Raw genomic sequence first — 15,201 nt, forward strand, 5'->3', positions numbered from 1 at the left:
AGTACTGTGTACAGGACTCCCTTAAAACCTTGTACCAGCGTATTGGTCTGTTTTCAGACTCCACTATGCGATTGAGAATGAAAAGGCCGACAGACTAGTCAGAGAGGGAGCTCGATCAGGGGAACCTTGGAAAGAAAAGGACTTAGAACATTCCTTCATAACCCTTGGTTCGAAGTGTTTAATTGCTGCTGCCAAGGTGGTAGAGACTGACATTCCTGACTTAAAGGAGATGCAAGAAATATAGTGGAGATAATTTGAGAACTCTCCAAGACAGAAGGAGAATGGTCATCTATATTAAACCCTGTATATGGGAAATACAAACAATATCTACAAGTGGTGGATAAAATCCTCATGTACACGGGAGGCCTTTTTCCAGTGTGGGTGGTTCCAACCTCCCTAAGAAGGGAAATGATATACATGGTCCATGATACTCTAACAGGAGGACATCAGGGAGTAGACAAAACTGTCCAATGTCTCTTAACCGTGTGATGGTGGCCTCTTCTTAAATTAGATGTACAACAGTACTGTAACAACTGTTTGACTTGTGCCCAAGTCAACCCAACTCCTTCCAAACGTAATGCACCATTACAATCTCAGGTGTATGAAAGTCCATGAATGGCTTTGCAGATTGATCTCATAGGCCCTCTACCGCGAACCCAAAGAGACAACCAATACCTCTTGGTGACTGTTGATCCTTTCTCAAAATGGGTGGAGGCCTTTCCTTTGAAGACCAATTACTGCAAAGGCCATAGCCAAGGTCCTGGTAGAACAAGTATTCTCTCACTGGGGGATCCCTCCGAAAGTGGAATCAGACCAGGGATCACATTTCACAGGGCAGTTCTTCAAAGACTGTCTTAAACGAATGGAAGTCCCACAGAGACTACACATCTCATACAGACCACAGTCATCTGGGATGGTGGAACATACAAATCGGACCATAAAGGTAATGTTGAGGAAACTGGTGGATGCCAATGGATGCAGCTGGGATTCCCTCATGCCTCTAATTCTCATGGCACTAAGGGCAACTCCTGCTGCATCGACCGATAAGACACCCTTTGAAGTAATGACAGGCCGAAGTATAAGGTTGCCAGAACACCTAATTTGGCACACAAGTGGTACTCAATTGGAGGGAATCAAAATGGACACCTATCTGCAAAATCTGGAGGCACATTTAAAACATCCATCTTTAGGTAGCCACTAAATTGGGGAAATCAAAATGAAAGACTAAGGCCTACTCTGATAAAACCCAAAAGAAAATACTTGTGATCTAGTAATGCTGTTATCCTACAAAGCACCAGAGCACAGACTGTGTAATTGGTGGATTGGACCTTTCCGAATCATTGATAAACTCAGTTCAGCAGTGTACAAGATTAAAGTAACAGGAGGCAAGCATACTAAAGATAAAATCTACCACGCTTAATCAGTTAAAACTGTAATGATCATCCAGGTCCCAGGAGCAGCTTGCTTCCCAGGAGCTAGCCGAATTGTCTCCTGAAAACCCACCATAGTTGGAGTTCAAAGGATTGCAGTCATGAAATGGACATTGAGATTTCTGATCTGCTACTCCTTCATCTTTGCCCTGAGGGTAGGACTAAGCCAAAATCAAGACTTTGGGACTAGACTCCTGCATCAAGTACGCCAAGCTGCCCAGGACCATAATACCCGACAACGCCTCCACACTCAGGTGTTTGAACATTGAAAATGTATTGCCCTGCCAAAGAGACTGAACAAATCATTATCACCAGTCAAGGCAATGAACTTACTTTGAAGCTATATGCCAAGTTGCTGGCAAATGACCCTATGGATTCATTCCCACATCTTGTAAACATCTTACGTGTTAATGTGATGGTGAATATTATTTGTGGTTGGAAAGAGGAGACCAAGGCTAAATCTTCACCTTCACAGGATTCAAAGTCAGAAGAATATGAGGTAATCATAAATTGGCAATACACACAAAATCAGGGAAAACTGGTCATAGCAATAAAACGGCGGACCAAACTATCCGCCTGGACTAATGACGCTCATAATAATGATCAACAAAAGAACCAATCATTAGGAAAGGAAATTATTTGCTCTGCACATGGGGACTGTGTCATTAACACAATCACTGAGGCATTGCAATCCCTAGAATTTGGAAGAATCCCCAATCTAATCAAAGATAAGCAATTAGTTAATTGGTATTGCCCTAAATGTTTTCAAAGGCCTGAAGGAGAGATCTGTATGTTTGAATGTATGTCCATGTATCCATTGGAATTATGAGACAAATGGGGTCTGTGACACCACATCCTAACCGAGACAGTTGTTTATTTTCTCAAAATTGTGTTGTAGCATGATCCTTGTATGTTTCATTCACAGCCTCTTTACCTGTGTTTAACTCAGACAAGGATGTATAAGCGGTTGGCTGCAGTACAGTCCATAGGTCACCTCAAAGACTGCATCTACCAGGAACGTGCCAATGTGCCTCCCTTGGTAGTCTATCACACTCTAACCCAAACATGGAAAGTTCCGCAGATGGCCTGTTGCTCTAAAAAGGGGCCTCAGTATATATGCAGATGGAATGTGTTTGAGGCAAATACTATCTTGTGTGGACTGCAGGGAGAGCTCCAGAATCAATCATTGTTACAGTGTATGGTCCAACTGACCAGATGGAAGACTCCTACGGAGAGGATGACCTATGCTGGAAATAGCCAATTTTGCATAGTAACCAACCAGGAAAGGTTCCTACATGGTTCCTTGGAATGTCAGGTCACAGATCCAAACTTCTGTTTTACTCCTAAGCAGTTTACCTCAATTGGAAATCAAGTGATTTCCCCTATTCCTGCCTTTGAAAATACAACTGTTCTATCTGATCCCTCCTATCAGGATTTGACTATCCAATATACCTCAACATTTTTAGTACATATTCCCCCTCTGGGACTACAATTAAAACAATTGGTATCCCAAAAGGAAACCCACCTTATCCAAATTACAAATGACGTGGATAAGGCTAAACAAGCAATTGTCCAGTTATTAGCTGAGGAAGGCCAAGAAGTAGATTCTCCCTGGGAGGAAATTGGATTAAAGGGATGGATTATTATCCAAGGTATTGCAACCAGAATTGTTTTCATCTCTTTAGGATGTATGCAGTGTAAACTCAATAAGTTACAAAGGCAAACATCTCTGGTACAACCAACTGAATATGCCTCCATAATGCCCATGATAGAGATATATCAAGAAATAGAACCTATTCCCACACATGAACTATCTGTCCCTTCGTCAGTGTGATGGGGTTTCTTAGTAATCACCCCATCAAAGGGGGGATTTGTAGCCCATAAGATTACTTTGCTAGCTATTATATCCTACTAATCCAGCCAGCCGTATCAATTAGTCATGCACCAGGAACTGCGTTGCCAATCTCTCCTCATGCTGGGCTGACTCCCTTTCTTTCTAGCCTTCTGTCTTTCTTCTCTGTCTGATAAACAAGCTGTTCATCAGTCTTGGCCAAAATGTCCTGCATCATTTCATCCCCCACTCTCTTCTAACCTGCATGGCAGTTGATAGTCTGCTCCCATGTTTCTGTCCAGCAGACAAGGAAGGGCCTGCCAAGGAAACTGAAAGAGCAGACTGTCTGATCATTTGAGCAGGGTGGGGGTGGGGGAGGGAAGAGGAGGGAGAAAGAGATTTCTACATTTCTCCAGAGGCTGCATCCCTTCAAGGTCAAAGAATGATAATTTCTATCATTCAATTCTGTTTTATTCACACAAAATTCACTGTTCAGAAGTTCTTGCAAGCTATGCTTCAAGCCAACACACATTATGGTAAGAGTCACATACCCAAATCAATTACAATGATTTATAAATCCCCACAATTTTCCCTCAAGCAGGTAGTTCCTATGAAGGGTCCTATTGCTAGCTATGGTCCTATTGCTAGCTAGTCAGGTCAAGCTCTGGAGGTCATTGTTATCTTGGAAGTGCCTGAGTGGAGATGAGAATGGAAGCTAGTGAATAGGGGTCAGCTAATGGTAGTTTGAAAGGGAGAAAGGGAAGAAGGAGTAGCACTAATTCTTAAGGTGAGTCAGTTTAATTTAGGTTTCAGAGTAGCAGCCGTGTTAGTCTGTATCTGTAAAAAGAAAAGGAGTACTTGTGGCACCTTAGAGACTAACGAATTTATTAGAGCATGAGCTTTCGCGAGCTACAGCTCACTTCGTCGGATGCATCCGACGAAGTGAGCTGTAGCTCATGAAAGCTTATGCTCTAATAAATTTGTTAGTCTCTAAGGTGCCACAAGTACTCCTTTTCTTTTTTTCAGTTTAATTTAGTTTTTCTTTTGGCTTGTTTAAATTTTACAGTGTGGTCTGTTGGGAATTGTGTGTTTGGGGACTGTGTGGGAGTGTGGGATCAGAGGCCTACTAGCTATTAGCTGAGTGTGCACTAGCAAGGCCTTTGATCCTTGATCATTCTTGATAACTGTGTTGAGCTAGGAGCAAAAGCCTTATAAACCAGATGCTAAGTGACCAAGGGGCACTAGCAAACAGGGGAGTTTGAGAAGGAGTTTGTAGGAGGGAAAAAGGATAAAATCAACATGGTTCAGAAAATTTACATCGCCAGTGCCAACACTGCTCCTAGCTGCTCCACCTGTACCTGTGTGCAGACAGAGAACCCAACCATGGATGCCTGTACCCAGGTCCTGGGGTGGATTTGCAGAGACTGTGGCCTGCATTTCCTAGTCATAGAAAGCCATGTTAGGGAGACCATCCAGCGTGAGAGGTGCCAACAGATAAATCTCTCAGGAAGCAGGTGGGAGAACTATAGGAGGAGGGGCTAGGCTGAGAAGGATCCGAAAAGCCATGTACCACTTGCAAGAGGAAACAAAGGGTGGTGGTGGTTGATGACATGACTCCCTTCTAAGGGGGATGGAAGCATCCATCTGCCGACCTGACCAGGCATCCCGGGAGGTGGGCTGCCTGCCATGGGCCAGTATCCGGGACATTACAGAGGACTGCAGAGGATCATCCGGCCCTCTGATTACTATCCCATGCTGCTCATCCAAGTGGGCATGAGTGATGCTGCAAGATATGACCCTAAGCAGATCAGAAGTGACTGCAGGGCTCTGGCAGTGAGGATGAAGGAGTTGAGGATACAGGTTGTGTTCTCATCGATCCTTCCCATCAAGGGTAGGGCCCCAGGCAGAGAGAGACATCCTGGAGATGAATGAATGGCTGCATGGATGGTACCATCAGGAGGGCTTCAGTTTCTTCAACAATGGGATGCTGTTCTGAGAAGAACTGCTGAGCAGACATGGGGTCCATGTATGAAAGAAGGGGAGGAGTATCTTTGGATACAGACTAACCTAGTGAGGTGGCTTTAAACTAGGTTTGATGGGATCAGGAGACAAAATCCCACAGGTGAGTCCTGAACATGGAGACCTGGGTGGAGGGTTGAAATCTGGGAGGAATATGGGCAATAATAGCAGAGAGACAGAACAACAAGAGGGAATATAGATGGGAACTCTAATGAACACCTTATATGTCTGTATATTAATGTAAGAAGTATGGGGAATAAACAGAAAGAACTAAAAATAGCAGTGAATAATCACAATGATGAAATCATTGGTGTCATAGAAACTTCATATAATTCATATGACTGGAATATTGATATAGAAAAGTATAGTTTGTTCAGGAAGGGGAGGCCAGGGGAAAAGGGAGAAGGTGATGTCTTTGATATCAAACATATATACACTTGCATTAAGGCTGAGATAGAAGTGAGAGGCAGATCTGTTGAAAGTCTCTGGGTAGGGATACAAGGGGTAAAGAACAAAGGTGATGTCATGGTAGGACTTTACAGACCACCTAACCAGGAAGAAGACGTGGATGAGGCTTTTTAAAAACAACTAACAAAATCATTGAAAACACAGGACTTGGTGCTGATGGGGGACTTCAACTACCCAGATATTTGTTGGGAAAATAACACAGCAGGGCACAGATTATCCAACAAGTTCTTGGAGTGCACTGGAGACAACTTTGTGTTACAGAAGGTGGAGAAAGCGACTAGGGGAGAGGCTGTTTTAGATTTGATTCTGACAAATAGGAACTGGTTGAGAATTTGAAAGTGGAAGGCAGAAGGTGGGTGAAAGTAATCATGAGACGATAGCGCTCATGATTCTAAGGAATGGTAGGAGGGAAAGCAGTAGAATAAAGACAAGGGACTTCAAGAAGGCAGACTTTAGAAGACTCCGAGAGTTAGTAGGTAAAATCCCATGGGAAGCAAGTCAAAGGGAAAAAAGTTCATGAGAGTTGGCAGTTTAAGGAGATGTTATTAAGGTCACCAGAGCAAACTATCCCAATGCGTAGGAAAGATAGGAAGTATGGTAAGAGACCATCATGGCTTAATCAGGAGATCTTCAGTGACCTAAAATTCAAAAAATAGTCATACAAATAGTGAAAATTAAGTCAACTTATGAAGTATTAATATATAAAAAACAAAAAACCCCACAAGCATGCAGGGACAAAATTAGAAAGGCTACGGCCCACCATGAGGTTAAACTAGCTAGGGACATAAAGGGTAACAATAAAACATTTTACAAATACATTAGAAGTAAGAGAAAGACCAATGACAGAATAGGCCCATTACTCAATAAGGAGGGAAAGACAATAATAGAAAATGCAGCAATGTCTGAAGTGTTAAATGCCTTTTTTGTTTCAGTTTTTACCAGAAAGGTTAGCTGTGATCAGATGGCTAACACAGTGAACATTGGTATAAATGGGGTAGGCTCTGCGGCTAGACTAGGGAAAGAACAAGTTAAGAATTATTTAGACAAGTTAGATATCTTCAAGTTGTCAGGGCCTGGTGAAATACATTCTAGAATACTACAGGAACTGGCTGAAGAGATCTCTGAGAACTCATGGAGGATGAAAGAGATCCCAGAGGAGTGGAAAAGGACAAATATAGTACTGATCTATAATAAGGGGAATAAAGATGACCCAGGGAACTATAGATCAGTCAGCTTAACTTTGATACCCAAAAAGATAAAGAGCAAATAAACAGAAAATCAATTTGTAGGCACCTAGCAGACAATAAGTTTATAAGTAACAGTCAACATGGATTTGTCAATAACAAATCATGAGACAAGGTGGGTGAGGTGTGATGTGAAGGTGATTTTTTAGCATCTGATGAATGACCAACACATTTATGAATGGAGGGGGCTCCTGACCTGCAGAAGGGGCCTTTCTGAATTTAACTAGCTGTCTGGAATTCCTATTCCTTGAGAAGTTCACATGCATCACCAGCCAGAAATGGGTGAAAATGAAAAAAAAAATCGAAAGACTGATTCAGGATGAAGACACATTATAGCTTCCTTACAAGCATCCTGCATGCCTGCACTGGGACCAAGTAAATCCACCGCTACCATTTGGAGTGTACTAAATACATCCTCCACTACCATTTGGGCTAACAATACAGGTGGCCTGGGACACTTCTACTGTGGCAGATGGTTTGATGTGGCTGAGTTATAAACTGTGCTGTACTTGCAGGAAAAGGAATGTAAGCTCCATAAAAGTTTCATACCCCAGCCATCTTTCTAACAGTAAGCATGTACCTAGTAAAACATTAATGCTAATTGCTTAACTTTTTATTCCATTTCTGTTTTGAATCGCACATGGTGCTGAGGAGCTGAGGCGCTAGAGAAATGGCGCGGCTTATGCCCCCAGTGGGAGCACACTACAATGCCCTGCTCGGAATAAATAATTTTATAGAGAGTAATCCTGAAGTCCCTCCCACTCTTAATATTAATAACATAAAATGGCAGCCGAAACATACCAACCTCCAGCTCCAGAGCTTGTTGTACTGCTGTTTCAACTATGGGCTGTTCCCCTGAGCTGTCCCCAAACAGGTCCTCCGAATATGGACCCAGGATGTGATGTAGCTGCTCCAGCAGCTTAGTCTGATCCGGGAATGGCCTCAGCAGCAGGGTTACTTTAGGGTTTTGGTCTGGCGACTGCAGGCTCTCCTCCGGTGCTGCCTGCGCTTCTGGGGTCATAAGCATGCCATTCCTGCTCAGAAGATTGTCATTCACCACTGGAGGCTGTGTGCTTGGCGTGGTTCCCAGCACCTGATCAAATTCCTCACAGAGGAGGCAAGTAGACAGGGAGTTCCCTAAGGTGTGGTTCTCATCCTTGGTTTGATAGGCAGTCTTGAGATGCTTGACCTGCTCCTGGCATTGATTGGTGGCCTGGTGAATCCCCAATGCTACCAGCCTCTCAGGGTATGTCCAAACTGCACACTAAACCTGGGCTCTGACTCAAGTTTGAGCCCAAGTCCCATTTCCAGCCACACAAAGATCAGTCTGATTCATGTGAGCAAGCACTCTGGAGCCAGGTCCTAGGTCCCTGCTCGGGGGTGGGTCATAGCCAGAGTTCCATTATGACTCGGGTCCAAACCCTGTCATTTTGCAGTGTGGATGCAGGTCAAACTACAGATCCGAGTCAGAAGGTCTGTGTAATGCAGTATGGACGAATTAGCATGGCTGCAAGACCCGAGTGCAGCAATGGTGAACCCATGTTTACAATGCAGTGTAGACACTCAAGCACATGCGGAGTCCACAAGCCAAGTTCCACAGACAGAGGCTAACTGTGCAATGTAGACAGACCCTTGAAGATTCTTGCATACATATGCTCATTTCTTGTGCACTTCCGCAAATCATAGGCCTTGCTCTCTCACACCACAGATTTACCAGAATCCCGCTGCGTTCCTCTGGCCAGCTAGCAGCATGCTGGATGTGGGGCTTCTTCTTAGTGATGGTCATCGCTAACACAAGACAGAGTTGAGCAGTCCATGTGGAAAGGAAAGGTTAAATGCCAAACAGCTGTATTAGACCCAGGAGGGTGCTTCCCATTCCTGGGAACAGAGTAGGAAGTTTGGGTATAGAAGGGCTAGGTCACACAAGTCTAAGGAATTATGGGATAACATTGGCAGACTCTCCAAACATAAGCCTGGCAACCTGGACTTCCACTACATCCAGGCTGCAAAATGAGTTGGTTTGGATCAGTCCCAGAGCGGGACATGGGCTCAGACCTATACCCCTGGATGTGTCTACAGGCCTGCATCCTGAGAGGTTTCTGATGTGTGTCAAAAGGCCTTGTGTGTGTGTGTGTGTGGGGGGGCGCCGTGGGATAGGGGGGTAGGGTTCTGTTTAAACCTGAATCTGAGCCAGAGTTTACTATGCAGTGTAGACATACAATATATACCCAGATCCTGTAAGGGTATGCCAATTTATGAGTATTTCAGATGTGGTTTACATTTATTATAAGTGATCTGAGATCATAAGCAGAAGCTGCAGATCCTGTGATTAGATAATAGCTGCATCTCGTCCTCTGAGAGTAAATTCACATAATAGCATGAGCAATAATAGCCACTTTAATAATTGACAGTTATTGGCTCACTCTAATTGCTTGTTTCATAGGCCAATACCTCATTCCAAGGCTCCACACGCCATTCCAAGCAGGGCTCTGTATTACAGCTAATGCTCACTTGTGGTTTATGTTCTAATAATTGGCAGTGAAAAGGCCGTAGAATTCGCTTATCACGAACATCAGTACAGTGAACGTCACGGGTTCTGAAACCACCACCGCAGTTTGTAGAGCACTGTGCACAGAATAGAAAGAAGCACACCTTTAAACCACAGACCTCTGACAGGCTAACATTTCCACATTCAGGGGGATGAATGCAAATGTTTGCCTCATGAAACATGACTGGAATTTCCTGTTCTTCTTAGGAGCAATGTATCATTAGGATGAAAAACTGTTTCTCATTGCAGCAGATCTGAATATGCCAAAATTATTTCCTACCATCACTGGAATGTTTGAAACATCCACCAGTAATACAAATGCCTTGTTAATTAAGAAGCCCTGACAGTTGGTTCCAAAAAGTCTCATAATAAGAGAGTAATAATACATCATAAAAACCATCCCCACAATTAAACATGCAATAGATTCTAAACTGCTTTGTTTTTCAAGTAAGAAATAAGCCAATCACCATTCAGGGTTTGGAGGAAATTCCCACCATCATGTAATGAAAAACAAGGGCATTGTGGGGATACTACATGTTCCTCTGGAATGTCTGGTAACAGTGATAAATGCTGGAGGCAGGATGGACCACTGCTCTGGTACCTTATATTAAAATCCTAGAAACTTGTAGGTTCAAGTCCCCAAACAATGAAGCATACGCCTTTTAAAAAAAACTGATTTAATCCAGCCTTCTTTATACTGCCCTGCAGTGAAATGCAGCAATATTATTGTGATGGGTTCTTTATAAATGTTTCTAATAATAAATAACAACAATAATAACAACGAGTAATGGGAATAATAACCGCCACTCTCAAAAATCCACATAGCAAACACATATTTTTATATACGAGAGAGTAATTTGGTTTGTAGCACTAGATTCCAAAAAATAACAGGGTGGCTAATATGGCAGGAATTTTTATTACGAAGAGATTTTTACCTCAAATTAGCCACATGACATGTCTCATAATCCCTAAAATGTCTCTTGGTTACAGTACTTTATCACTAGCCTTCATTTTTAGTTTCTTTCTGTGATATAAACATAATCCACTTGTCACAGAACCAGTGACATTTATGGAGTGGAAAAAAGGGTGAAATTCACCCCTGCACAGAGGACTTGAAGGCTCTCGTAAAACTGAGGGCATGTCTACACTACAGCCGTAAATTGACCTATGTTAGGTCGACTTACAGCCACTGCAGTCCACACCACCCTCCTTCTGTAGGTGGTGCGTGTCCTCACCAGGAGGACTTCCAAGGACTGAAGAGGGACAGTGTGGGCGGCTGAGAGCCCTCTGCACATCTCCCTGCCTAGAACCCAGCTGCCTCCCAGAAGTGAGGGCCAGCTGCCTGGGCTTTTCGCCTCCCTAAGTGGGAGCCTCCTACTAGTGGGAGCCTCCTCCTGCAGACTAGTCAGGAAATGCCACTGCAGACATAAGAAAAATGAGAGAAAGCATGCATACAGCAGGTGGTAGTTTTGCCTCATGAGATCTCTGTGAAATACGTTGTAAAATACAAGAAGTGATCATTGCTATATTTCTACATGCAAGATGTAACCAACATGTCCCCCAAGTTCCGCAATTAAGAGAGAACAGAATTTGCAACATATGTTTAGCAAAGGTTACCCAGACCATAAACACAAAATGAAATTAGCTGTAAATAAGCTAGCAAGAAAATTATCAAATGAATGCTGAAAGATCAACCAGGAATCATGTGTGCATTCACTCGGTAAATTATTATTTTAAATAGTGAGACATTTTAAATCTAAGTATAAAACTGCATGGTTTCTGAATTTAATTAATTTACTGCTAACATATATAGTGCTGAATGATGTTACCTTGCTCCACGATCCTCTTTTCCAGTTAGCACATGGACGGAGATGACATCTTCTTGCAGGGTCAGGTTTTTTAATGTGCTGACAGTCAGATTCATTCTTACTGTTACATTCCACATGTCTCCAAAAAGCCCCCACACCACAGGTGGTAGAACACTGTACAGTTAAGAGATGAAAGGCAGAAGTCAGTTGCAGATTAATAAATCATTTGATAACTATGAGAGCAGGAAATGAATGAAATCAGATGTTGCATGTGATTTGAAACATCAATCATATTCACTGCAGAGAGCAATTAACAAACGGTAATGCTCAGAGATGGGCATGGAATGAAGTACCTGCTGCCCACCCAGAAGCAGCATTAACTTTTCGGGCATGGCGAACAGTGCAGTGGTTTTCCAGCTTTTTCATATTGCTTAACACAAAGATCCTCTTGTGGATGATTTTTTCATTGTCCTGATTCCATAATGATTGGCCTCTGTCTTGCAAAAGGTCAGGATATTCAGGAAGCAGATTTCAAGTTACAGAAGCTGCCTCAGTTAACATTACATATAGCTTTTCTGCTTGGCTATGAAAATGAAGAGGAACAATCTTCTGATTTATAGCATGCACCACAGGCGCTGACTTCCCCGCTTTTCCCTGGGTGCTCGACCCCCGCAATCTGCCCCCGGTCCCGCCCCCACTCCACCCCTTCCATGAGGCCCTGCCCCGCCTCTTTCCACCCCTGCCCAGCCCCCATTCCAACCCCTTCCCCAAAGTCCCCACCCCAACTCTGCCGCCTCCCTGCCCCTATTCCAACTCCTTCCCCAAATCCCTACCTCAGCCCTGCTTCTTCCCCACCTCCTCTCCTGAGTGTGCCACGTTCCCGCTCCTCCCTCCCAGAGCTTGCTACGTCACCAAACAGCTGTTTGGTGGTGGCTGGGAGGTAGGTGGAGGAGCGGGGATGCGGCACACTCATGGGGGGAGGAGGAGGTGGGTTGGGGGGGCAGGGAGCTTGGCTGACGGTGGGTGCAGAGCACCTACTAATTTTTCCCCGTGGGTGCTTCAGCCTTGGAGCACCCATGGAGTTGGCGCCTATGGCACTATTCTTCTCTGGCAAACTTCTCCCACTTAACTAGCCATTCCAAATCTGTAAGGGCAGCCCAGCATTTCTTTTGTAATTGTTCAGCCCTTCATTGGACCTCCAACTTCTGTTTTTCTAGGGTCAGTTGTCAACATGCCTACCCTCACTCTATTTCTCCTCTTGATTGCCAATACTGCTGGTGACTGAAGGAGATAATTAACAATTAGAATTGATTGTTTGATGTTGAAAAATTTGTAACTAGTGAATAACCAAACAGGAAGATGCGGCTGATTATAAAGATGACAAATTGCAATAGTGACCAAAAATCTCCATCATGTTGCATCTTTGGTGTCCTACATGGAATGAATTTGGTCATCCCAGTCCAGTTTCCAGGGGACATGAGTCCTCATCATCCACCAAAAAGCCAAATTTTGCACCTTGCAGAGAGTCCCAAGACTGAGTTGACAGGAAGCTAGAATTACTTGCTCACTGCTTGCTCACCCTCTATACCAAGGCTGAAGCATAATGGCAGGCCAACATGAGGAAGTTTCCACTGTCGCTGCCCGAACTGTAGCTGATCCGTGCTAAAAACAGTCAGTGAGAGGTGTGGGTTCAGGTGCCCAAATCTTAATGTAGGTGACATACTTCAGGCACCATTGTTTGAAAATATTGATATCAATTGACGCAAAAAAAAACAAAGGGGAAAATTCCTTTCTGACCCCAAATATGGTGATCAGTTAGACCGGAGCCACCAGCCAGACAGCTGGGAAAGAGCCCTCCCCATTTAGTGTCCCTTCTCTAGTCGTTGGAGATATTTGCTAATAGCAAACACATTGGCCATGTGCCATTGTAGATAAGTTTATTGAGAGGACGGTATGATGAGGTTATCAAGTCACGTTTTTTGTCCCCACTACTTCCCTTGGAAGTCTGTTCCAGACCTTCACTCATCTGATGGTTCAAAACCTTCAACTAATTTCAAGCCTAAAGGTATTGATGGCCAGTTTATATTCATTTGTTCTATGTCAGCACTAGGCCTTAACTTAAATAACTCCACTCCCTCCTTAGTGTTTATCCTTCTGATGTATTTATAGAGACCAATCATATCTCCCCTCATCCTTCATTTGGTTAAACTAAACAAGCCAAGCTCCTTAAGTCTCCTCTCATAAGGAAGGTTTCAGAGGAACAGCCGTGTTAGTCTGTATTCGCAAAAAGAAAAGGAGTACTTGTGGCACCTTAGAGACTAACCAATTTATTTGAGCATGAGCTTTCGTGAGCTACAGCTCACTTCATCAGACCTGATGAAGTGAGCTGTAGCTCACGAAAGCTCATGCTCAAATAAATTGGTTAGTCTCTAAGGTGCCACAAGTACTCCTTTTCTCATAAGGAAGGTTGTCCAGTCATCTGATCATCTTAGTAGCCCTTCTCTGCATCTGTTCCAGTTTGAATTCATCTTTCTTAAACACGAGAGACCAGAATTGCACACAGCATCAGACTAATGAGTTAAGTCTCCACATCTTATGAGTTACAAATCACTTACCTCACTCCAGTTCCCCACTATCCAGTACACATCACCATGCAAAATATTGGAGATTCTTGCATAATCCAGTTCTGTGGCATTGGATAATTTCCCCTCAGAAACTGTACTGTGGTTCTTTGGAGCATCTTCAAGACTTGGAGATTTTGTGCTTTGGGTATAATCTATCTCGTCAGAGGGTTCCATTTCTGTTCCATTTTCAAACGGGACTCTTGATATGTTATCAAACATTGCTGGCTTTATTGTAACAAGCTCTTCTGTGGTGGCCTTTTCTGTGACAGGTGTATCTATTTGCACACGGATACTTTTTAGGTTCACTGTTGTTGAAGATGACAGTCTTTCTGCTGCTATGCTACTAGTAGACTGGGTAGAAGATTCATGTTGATAAAATGTTGGTGAGATTTTGGGAGTCGTAATGACATGAGACCTGATGTTTGGAGTTTTGCTCCTGGTTTTGATTGCAGGACTGCTTTCGCCTTTGTCACTAGGGATGTCACTGGGTTTGTCATTGCCTTCTATGGACCGATCAGTATTGTCAGTCTCTTCAGTTAAATAATCATAGCCTGGATTTACTTCTGGACTTCTGGTTAATGAGGTGGTGCAACTAGCACCTCCTGTCTGAACAATGCCCTCTTCTGAAGCAGAGTCCAGATCTATGTTAGATACATTTTTGACTTTTCTTATATTTTCAATACTTGAACTATTCCTGACAGTACTATCTTGGTGTGACCTGTTTCCATTAAACACAAAGGGATAATTATAATCATTATTTGATCTGTTAGAATTATTTTGTAATGTTCTTTTTTCCATGTTGTCCTTTTTGGAAGAGTGGACAGGACTGGAGGAAGTAGAGTCTAAAGCAGTTGTGCTTTGGGACTCAGGTATTTTTATTGTTGTCTGGTGTCTTTGGCCTAGTTTAGGGATGGGTATTCTGCCTGATGGGCCTCTTTTGGGATTAACTGCTGTCTTCCTGATTATGATCTTTCCTCTGTTGGGTTTCACTGGGGGTATCAATAGTCGTCTGGTGGAAGGACACTGCTGTAGGCCACACAGAGCCTTAGCATTTGGTCTCTTGAACATATCACACGGTTCATCATTGTTTTTGGCACAACTGATTTTACGAGTCCGTACCCCACCGCCACACGTAACTGTACACTGCAAAATGAATAGTCAGTTTTCAGTCCCTATCTCTTGATTCTCCTCCACATATTCATACACATCATTACCAAACGTGCATCTAT

General features: G+C 43.4%; 1 protein-coding gene across 4 annotated transcripts in view; it reads right to left on the bottom strand.

Annotated features, from left to right (window-relative positions):
- ADAMTS12 (ADAM metallopeptidase with thrombospondin type 1 motif 12) overlaps positions 1–15,201 on the bottom strand; it is a 317,885-nt gene that overhangs the window by 21,805 nt on the left and 280,879 nt on the right. For 2 of the 4 annotated variants that reach the window (XM_075128412.1, XM_048850632.2), the window contains 3 exons: positions 13,964–15,115; positions 11,370–11,522; positions 9,444–9,617 (listed from right to left, as the gene is read on the bottom strand). In XM_075128412.1, the coding sequence (XP_074984513.1) occupies positions 9,444–9,617; positions 11,370–11,522; positions 13,964–15,115 (1,479 nt within the window). The remainder of the gene's footprint in view (positions 1–9,443; positions 9,618–11,369; positions 11,523–13,963; positions 15,116–15,201) is intronic. The other 2 variants (XM_048850633.2, XM_075128413.1) reach the window with 2 other exon arrangements.

The sequence above is a fragment of the Caretta caretta genome, chromosome 5, assembly GCF_965140235.1.
Source record: "Caretta caretta isolate rCarCar2 chromosome 5, rCarCar1.hap1, whole genome shotgun sequence".
NCBI classification, from domain to species: domain Eukaryota; kingdom Metazoa; phylum Chordata; order Testudines; family Cheloniidae; genus Caretta; species Caretta caretta.